Source organism: Megalopta genalis, chromosome 1 (genome assembly GCF_051020955.1).
Source record: "Megalopta genalis isolate 19385.01 chromosome 1, iyMegGena1_principal, whole genome shotgun sequence".
Classification (NCBI taxonomy): Eukaryota; Metazoa; Arthropoda; class Insecta; order Hymenoptera; family Halictidae; genus Megalopta; species Megalopta genalis.
The window spans coordinates 37,077,214-37,086,685 of NC_135013.1; the positions used below are offsets into that span (position 1 = coordinate 37,077,214).

The 9,472-nt window shown below is 41.8% G+C and overlaps 1 protein-coding gene and 1 long non-coding RNA gene across 3 annotated transcripts; one reads left to right on the plus strand and one right to left on the minus strand.

Annotated features, from left to right (window-relative positions):
• The first annotated feature begins 899 nt into the window (after positions 1-899).
• Lmx1a (LIM homeobox transcription factor 1 alpha) lies at positions 900-9,261 on the plus strand. Of its 2 annotated transcripts, XM_033467210.2 has the most exons (5): positions 905-1,990; positions 3,372-3,791; positions 5,216-5,521; positions 6,203-6,301; positions 7,176-9,261. In XM_033467210.2, exons 1-5 carry the CDS (start codon positions 1,867-1,869, stop codon positions 7,436-7,438), a joined length of 1,212 nt encoding a protein of 403 aa, XP_033323101.1. In that variant the 5' UTR covers positions 905-1,866; the 3' UTR covers positions 7,439-9,261. The 2 variants fall into 2 exon arrangements, with proteins under 2 accessions (XP_033323102.1, XP_033323101.1); XM_033467211.2 differs by lacking the exon at positions 6,203-6,301 and having other exon boundaries at positions 900-1,990.
• On the minus strand, positions 2,258-5,343 carry LOC117218666 (uncharacterized). The gene is made up of 4 exons (XR_004489817.2): positions 4,203-5,343; positions 4,016-4,091; positions 3,850-3,946; positions 2,258-3,744 (listed from the first exon to the last, which is right to left on the minus strand). It is a non-coding gene; the product is annotated as an uncharacterized LOC117218666 (long non-coding RNA).
• Positions 9,262-9,472: the final 211 nt, after the last annotated feature.

Sequence of the window (9,472 nt, forward strand, 5' to 3'; positions counted from 1 at the left end):
AACGATTTAAAAATAAATATATGAAATCGTTTATTTTGACCGGTTCGATAAGTTTAGTGTTAACGAAATCGAAACTAGAATGATAAAATTTACCATGGGAAATATTAGATTGACTCTGCTATATTTAGAAAATCCTAGCTACGTTCAATTTGTTCAACATATTGCAATATAAATGAGCTTGAAAACCTGGTTAAAAATTAGTGTCACCTATATGTGACCGACGCGACACTCTCCGTGTTAACTCTTGAAGCGGAGGGTCGAAGACATCTCAGACCCTGAAATTATAAAGAATTTTTGTAGAAACTGTACAAAGAATCAGTGTTTTGTATATGCAGGTATTGCAGTCTAACTTTATTCTACAATTGGTATTATTGGATAAAGCAACTCTCTCTCTCTCTCTAGGCGACTGGGAAAATCCAGTATCCCCTGGGTATTACCAGACAAATCTACTTAGCTCCCAAGCTGATAAGATCTGAAAGAATACAGGAGGGTGTAAGGTTGTTAATAGCTTAAACGGCAGTCAGACTGACATCAGTCAAAGTAAGCATGTTTCTACGCGTATCTCTATCATTTCTAGAAATTTCCGAAAAGTCATCCCGTTGGTTTCGGCAGATTTTTATGCATACCGAGCACACAGCATATGGTAGTTCAACCGCAACCTTCTATTTTTCAGATTTATATTGAAATGATCGAAACACTGAACCATATTACATAGGCGTTAAAGTGTCCTTCCCCCAAGGCCTCCAAAAATTCTAGATACATTTCCAAAACTATAATTTATATATATATATATATATATATATATATATATATATATATATATATATCCTCCAAAGCTTCTAGATTCATTTGCGAAGAACCCGACGGGCAATTGCGACGAGATGAAACCTACAAACGACCCTTTGTCCCGAAAAAAAGAGCGCCCTCGCCAGCCAGCCATCTCATATTCAACAGCGGGATCCGCAGGCGGTCTTGATCGCCGAAAAAATCCTCAGGAGGTGAAACCGAAAGAAATTCGCACCCTAAATCCGGTGTACGTCACTGGCGTCGGCGTGATATTGATCTCCTCGGTTGAAACACAACCGGTTGAGCACCGCGACGCCTTCGCATCCCCTCCATATAGCTGGTGTTCTAAGGGCGGGTCCGGACGCCGCCAATCCCCCGTCGTGATCCGCGACTTCCTCGTCAAGGGATGGAGCTCCCGCCCCCGTTCACTCTCGTCGATCGGTCGTCTATCTCGCGGCGCCTCGGTTTGGAGGGGGTGGAGGTCGGCGTCGTCGTCTGTAGGGGGGTTGATTTTCACTGTCGATGCGGTGGCTCCCGTCAAAAAAGCTTCAGAGTCCGGCCGGCCGACACAGGTTCGAGCTGTCACGTATCGTGTCACGATTCCCTCGGTGTTCCTCGCAGGGAAAACCACCCCCGTCAGCCCCCGCGAAAGAAATCGGTTTCGGTTTCCAACCCTCAGGATGCTAAACGCCCGGTCCGTGACGGCTCGTCGAACCTCGATGCTCGTCAGGATACCTGCAGACGATCGGATCTTCCCTTGAGACTGGTCACCGGGCTCGAAGAACCCGAACAGGGTGAACTACCCCTCGCCTGGAACAGTGGAGCGAGGAATTCTCGTGTTACGGACGCTTCGAGTGCCTCTTTCGTGATACCTTGTTTTGTGGCTGCTCTTCTTTTCATTGGACTGTGACTCTGGACGCCGGGGGGTGGAAGAGGGTTGACAGTGATCGGGGGTGGTTGCAGAGGTTGATCGAGACGGTTCTTACGGATTTCGAAGGATATCGCGGACGAGGGTTTTCGAAGTGAGTGGAACAGTGTGATAAGAACTGAAGTATCAAGAGTTTTCGGATACTTGCAACCATGTTGGAATTCTACCCGCCGCTTCCCGGTACCCTGAACCGGCAGGCTGAATCAGGTCCGCCGACGATGGGCTCCGCGGCGCCGCCGATGCCGTTTAGACCTACGAATGATAATAACAATGGAGGTAAAAAGTAGTTCTCAATTTGTAGAATCGTAAAACTTCAGTTTGATAGTGTTTACGTTTGATTGAGTTATTAATTTTGGAGGAATTGAAGCTTGAGTGTGCTTTCTAGTTAGACAGAAGTAGTGGTAGGAATTTTGTAGTTCGGTGTGTAGCGAATGTTTGGTTTTCATTATTGTTTCGGGAGAAAGTATTCTTCTTTACTGTATCTAAAATATTAAGAAACAAGTCGGTGGAAGTGCTTACTAGTAGATAAATAATTAACTTCGATTTTGAGATGCGTTTCTCTTTAATACAATCAACACGATTGAGAAACAAGATATTTGTTCCATTTATAAAATGTGAAGATCAGTTTCTTAGTATTAGCATATGCTTAAACACTATTCTTCGACGTTGTATATGATGACTAATAAATTTTCTGGAATATTTGGAATTCTTTGAGTAGGCTATTTTATGCATCAATAACAAAAGAGAATTGCTCTGTTAATGAACCACAGTCTATTATTCTGTAAATCTTAATTTCATGCGCACGATGTCGTGTACAATGGAATGCTTATTAAAATATCTGCTGAAGAATATACAGTGTAAAAGTAGCGGTAATCTTCTTGTAGCTGTAGCTGTTTAGGAATAGTTACAGCGAACCGATCAAACACGAGATGACTGTCACAGAGAAACTTATCATATTCCGTCGTAGCATCGCTTTATCACTATCGGCAATCGATAAGCGACGGAATAAATTTCATGGGCCTCGCGATATTGCTTCGCTCCCAGAACGCTATCACATTTCTCAGTCCGACAGCGATATCAGTCAGAATAACTCCCCATGCATTTATTTCTATCGCGGCGGAACTGTTTCGCGGTTTCAAAACTCGATAGAAAACTGTTGCAATTCTTCTGTGAATAAACGCAGCCTACGATTTACCATTGAACGACTTTTGTAGCATGCACAATTTTCATTTCATGTCGAAGATTTCAGAGAAAAATGATTGAAAGACCATTTCGCATATCACGGATTGTTTTACATCAAAGATTTCAGACAGAAATTACTTCAAGAGTAAAAGTAGATTTGTTTTGTATTTATACTGTTGCATCGGAGTTTCTATTTGGCTCCTGAACCTTGCGATCGACGCAGACAATGTTTATTTTGCATGAAACTCCGCAATATCATATTCTGAAAGATTGAAGTACTTCGTCTTCAGCTTTCAACAAAACAAGCAATCTACTGTTTATATCCCGCTTTTTGTTTGCTCAGTCTATCAATTGCAAGCGTACGCCTGTTAGATAAATATTTGGAACCGCTTCCAACTGTGGACAACTAGTTACTTCAACTACAAATGTAATAAGACAACGAAGCATCGACTTGAGAGTAGTTCTTTGGTTTCAGAGCCGTCGGTGTCTGTGAAAACGGAGTCCGGCCTCTTGGAGACGATCTGTGCGGGCTGCGACCGTACGATAGCCGATAAATACGTGATGCAGGTCGCCGGAAGAAACTACCACGAGGAATGTCTTTCCTGCGCCGTCTGTGCCGTTCCTCTCACGCAGTCCTGCTTCATTCGCGAGCTGAAGTTTTACTGCAGGTCCGACTACGAGAGGATCTTCAGCGTGAAGTGCGCCAGGTGCATGGAGAAGATCAGCTGCTCGGACTTCGTCCTCAAGGCGCCCGGTCTGGTCTTCCACGTCGAGTGTTTCGCGTGTTGCGTCTGCGGCCAGCCTCTTCCACCGGGCACCCAATACTTCCTGAGACAGGGCCAGCCGATCTGCAAAAGGGATTACGAGAATGAGCTTTACCTGAACAGCCCCCAAGGTTCGTCTCGATCGCTCAATTAATCGTCTCCCTCCCCTCTCTACGATCCTCATCTCACCTGTATTATGTTCTGTATCGTGCAGCTTGAAATATACTCTCCTTTAACCACTGCTTGCTTTCGTTGTGTCGAGTCATAGCCAATGGACTAATTGCATCTAGTTTACACAAATTTCAGTTAATTATTAGTATAACTTTTTTTATCTTTTATACTTTCTCTTGTCTACCTTGAAGCTTAAGATTTTCTTTTCCTCGGTTGCTTTTATGTTGGAGCTTCTAGTTATCTGCTTTTGTTTCGTCTATCTAGAGTAGAATAATAGAAAAGTGAGTTCAAAAGTTCGAAGAACGCTGTACAACTTGCTGCCCTCTGTGCCACCGATTCCTTTCAACACAACCCAATGATTATTGCAATACCGTTTCAAGATGTGTGTTTTGGATATTTCTCTCTGTTGCTGTGCTTTGTCCCTTGTTTCGTTCATTTCAGCTTATCGTTTCCTCGAGCCCCGATACTTCAATTCGAAGGACAAATTTGTCGAACGCTTGGAGAACTATTTTTGTTGACCCTTCTAGACCCGCGTTTCCGTAAATTGTTAGGTAGACAAGAATTAATCCTTAGCACTCAGAGCTTCGACAGCAAACTGCTCGACCATCGTCGTTCCTTTATCGTTGCGTTGTCTCGAAGGAAGATTGGCGATCCGTGCGAGATGATTAACGAAAGACCGTTCTAGCTTGAAGTTCGTTTTCTTTACCGCGACGCGATCAGGCTCCTTCGGTTCACGCTGAAACGGAACATTTATTAAGAAAATAAACGACCCACGTGCGAGAACGTATTGTACATACCTTGTTGCATTGTTCGCAGGTTGTACTACTACAATCTAAAGACATCCAATGTAAATACCTACAGGAATTTCATATCGAGGCTGTCTCTTTTCAAGGTAACTACACTTAAACCAACCGTAATTAGATGCGGTCCGAGAGTCGATTACTTTGTACGCCAATCTGCGAAGGGAACTATAAAGAGTCGAGATACTGCGTTCGTGGGTTTCCATTTTCTCTTTGACGTTAGATCATAGAAGAGCAGTTTGTTAGTCAGGACTCCGTGCAGACTCGGTCAAACAGTTTCTATTCAACAAGATCTCTTGGGTTCAACAGTCGGCGAAATATTCTCCCCTAAATTCACTTACTCGTCTGTCTACTTGGATTGTTCTTGGAGCTGGCGATTGTCTCTTTTGTCCTCCTAGTTCGTCTCGTTTCTCGAGCTTAACGTGTTCGGGCTTGCTATTCGGAAGTTACAGTGATCGTTGCGAGGATCAGCAACATCCTCGAATTTGATTGAATGGAAACATGTCTGATTTTCGCCAGAGCTCGTCGACGTTCGACTAACTCCGACGATGTTTCAGAGTGCTTAACGATTCATTGCTCGACAGACTATGACCTGCTGGACGAAAGTCGGCCCCGCGATGGTCGTCGAGGTCCGAAACGGCCCCGGACCATCCTCACCTCAGCGCAGAGGCGTCAGTTCAAGGCCTCGTTCGAGGTCTCCCCGAAACCCTGTCGGAAAGTCCGCGAAGCACTGGCGAAGGACACTGGTCTCAGTGTTCGCGTGGTGCAGGTCTGGTTCCAGAACCAGCGGGCCAAGATGAAGAAGCTGCAGAGGAAAGCGAAGACCGAGCCTGGATCGGACAAGGAACCAAAGGAAGAACGCCGACCGGAAAGCCCTCACAGCGATCACAGTAAGCCATGTTCTTTCTGTCTTCTTGCTCCCACAACTTCCTCGACTCTTCAAACATCTCCATTATTTAGTAACTTTCTACTGTCTCAACTACTTCCTGCTCTCTAAATCTACTCTTCATCAATCCAAACATCTTCGTTATTTTAATTTTACATTATTATTTCATAACTTCCTACTGCTTCAATTATTTCCTGTTCTCTAAGTCTCCACTTCATCAATCAAAACGTCTTCATTATCTTTATTTCATTATTATTTAGTAACTTCTTATTGATTCAACTTATTCCTGTATTCATATAATTGCAAGTATCCTCTTCATCAATCAAAACATTTTCATGAAAGAGCGATCTTCGCACGTGGTTTGGTAAAAGCACTTGTATCTTCAACATCCTCGTCAATTGTTTCAATTGTTGTCAATGTTCTTCGTTCCTGAAACGAGAATAATTTTATCAAACCATGTATCATTGCAATCTGGAGTTAACAGAAAGTTGATTCGTGCTTGAATCATTCACCTCGCTTGTCCGCAATCATTCTGAGTAGACGAAGACGTTGATTCCTGCTTTGATCCTAATCTTCTCGCATCGCACTCACGAATCCGCACACACTATCAGCGAAGACTGGTTAATGGGGCTCTGCAAAAAGACACACTCGGTGCAAAATGCCAATCGTTTGATCTCGTTCGCAGGTCATTATTTGAACGCCATGAACATGCGCGACGGGGAATCGTCTAGCTTCTCCTCAGCCACGCAACCGCTCAACCCCAATAACCCGTACTCGCCCGACGGTAAGTCTCTTTCTCGCCGTAGAAACAATAGAACCGGGTGCATCTCCAAATTGTATTGTTCTTTGACTACCTGTTCTTCTATGACACCCTCGAAAACCCAGAACAATAGCTCCCTCCTTGATCCAAAGAAAAATCCGTGCCTTCTAACATTATAATATCAAAAAGTTCAAGGATAGCTGATCTATCAAGCATTTTAGAGTCAAAGAAGTGTGTCTAAGACTAATGAAGACCTTGACAAGGACCTGAAGAAATTTGTATCTAAACCTCAATTAAAAGTTCCAGGTTTTCTATCAATATAATGTTAATTAATCCAGAAGTAGCTGATAAAGATTTTAAGCTCCAAGAAAAGTGTCTAGGATCATTGGTATTCTTCATAAAGATCTAATTAAATCCGAATCAGAAACCTTCTGACACAATATAATATTAATAAATAAAATATTTGTAAAATATTAACACGTTCCGTGCCACGTGTACCATCGATGGTACACGCTTGCATGTTTACTTAGTGAACTGAACAAATTGTTTACAAGAAATTTAGAACCGAAGAATCAATTTCCACCGCAAGAATGGGCGTTGATAAGTTTTTGTTACGTTGTTATGTGTACGAGAATTAATAATTGCACGTAATACATCAAGTTTTAGTAAAATATCAAAGTGTGAAGATTCGAGTAAAAAAAGCTCGGCACGGAACGTGTTAATGAAATATATTAATAAAAGTGTCTAGGGATAATCAAGATCTTGCTAAGACCTTGAATTTTTCACAATCTCAAGCTCATTGGAAGCCCGATTTGAAACAATGATCCGACACATTGTCGAATTAGTGGGCGCGTTAGTCGAATTAGCAGAATCTAGAGAACCTATTATCAATTTTCAGACACATATCCTGGACATTCGGGAGAGAGTTTCTGTAGCAGCGATTTGTCGCTGGACGGAACGGAAGCTGGCTTCGACATAGGCGAAAACGAGGGCGGCGGCGGCCAAGATGGCGGCCATCAAGGTGGAGGATCCCACCCCCATCACGGGCCAACATCGCACGAGGCGCCATCCTTGTCGCAAAGTTTGCACGCCGCGATTCACAACCCCATCGACAAACTGTTCATGATGCAGAGTAGTTACTTCAGTGGTGACCACGCGTAATCCGAAACCCGTTTCCCCCATTGTTTCCTTTCGTTTGGTGCCGGATCGGTTCTCCGGACCCCATGACGTAGCTGGTCCCTGCGTCGAACAGCGTGAACCCCCATTTTCAGTTCCTTTCTTTCATCTTCTTTCTTTCTTTTTCATACATCTGTCATTTCCCAAATTTTGTTAGTGTTCAACTGGTGGTGTGATTCATGGTGCACCGTAACTTCTTCAGATAGCAATATTTTGATATTGAAATGAATTGAACGCGTTCGTGAAGTTGAAACTGTGATGTTTTTCTTGCAATTAACGCATTTTCGTTTTATTTTATGTAAAGATCAGCCTTTTGGCGAATCTTTGAATTAGTACAGACGTAGGTGATATTTATTTAAATAAATGCACAAGGTCGCTCCACTGGTTGACGATCGAACGTTTTATTTGTTTAGCGCAGAGTATTTTATATTCGCGGAGAGTAATAATTTATTTAACAATTGCTTGATTGTACCGGTGATTGCGGGAATGTTAACGAGACACTTCGTTCAATATTTTATAGAGAGATAGGGAAACTGCCTGCGTTTATTTATGTAATATTGTTAAGTTGATAGAGCGAGGTTAGAGTAAGCTACAGTAGGATATGTACAAAACGTTATCGAATCCATTTCCTTTTCATTCTTCATCGAACCTACCAATTCAAGAGGATTTATTTTCCATATTTTCGATTCGATATTGTTATTAGACTGCGGACGTTTATGTAACGATAAAGCAAGCACGTGTTAATTATTTAACATGATCGAGAAAGTCTCAGAGATTGATAATGCACGTACGAGAAATATCGAAAATCCGTAGTCTAATTATTCTACAAATTTTTGTTTATCAACGGAGTATCATTCCGTTCATTCTGTGATTCGTTCTAATTATTTCCCGTCTCATTATCGCGCGATTCTCGTTCGTAGAGCAATCATTAATTTCAATGACGGTCTCGATGTACCAAAGACAGCGAGGACACGATATAGCGCAAAGAATACCGCGGTTCGATTTACTATTAAGCGATGTATCCTTCGGTTTACACGTATAAAAAGATAAAAAAAAACATATATTTAAGCACCGACGAACGTTCGTACCTTATTTCTGTCCCGAATGATGGTCATCGACAGAGGAATCGATCGCACAGATCAGAATCCCTTTGTTAAAAATGATCCCTGGACGAAGAAAAGATATTAAATTAACGTTGAATCGCTGCGAAAGATTTCTTCAATTTGCATACCGATTGAAAGCAGAACAGATAATTAATTTTCTCCAGGCTCTTAAAAGAATTATGAATCGATTGAAATAATTGCAGTGAATTTTAACAGACACAGAATTCTTAATTTTATGTCAAAGCCGCACAAGTGAAATTATTTGTTGCAGATTTAAATGAATTAATAACAAGCTGAAAACTGCAATGAATCCTGGCAATCATAAAATGTTCAATTCCCATTCTTTTAATCCTAGAGTAAATATATTTAAACGTTTGATGCGAAAATGTTCGTTTCTACCTATGTGAAAAATGTAAGAAATGTTTCGCAACGAATGAGCTACGAAAGGATCGTTTAGTAAATGTGAGGTAACTGAGAGAAAGGAATTTTACCAAGGAGATGGATGAATGAACAATGTAAATGAAAGTCAGTCCGAAGCACACCCTCGAGCTCTAGGAAGATGGATATTCAGGAAGCGTTGACGTGTTGAATCGTAGCGTTGCAATCCGATTTACAGAGGAATAATAGCCCGGCTATGTCCGACGAAGCGATTAACTAGAAACTACGAATTAGTGAGAATTACAATACATTATATAAAAAAAAGACCGTCATATATTCATTCATTTACCCTAGCGCGTCTTGATCTTCGTTGCCTTTAACTTGATTCCACTTTATCTCGCTGAAAGACGTTCAAATCAAATTGATTAAAATTTCGAAACGATGTGAAAATTAATATTCAATTTAATTGTCTTGAAGATCGATTGAGTACACTGCGGATTGTCATGCATTCTTATTTTACCTCGACAATTTTTAGTTT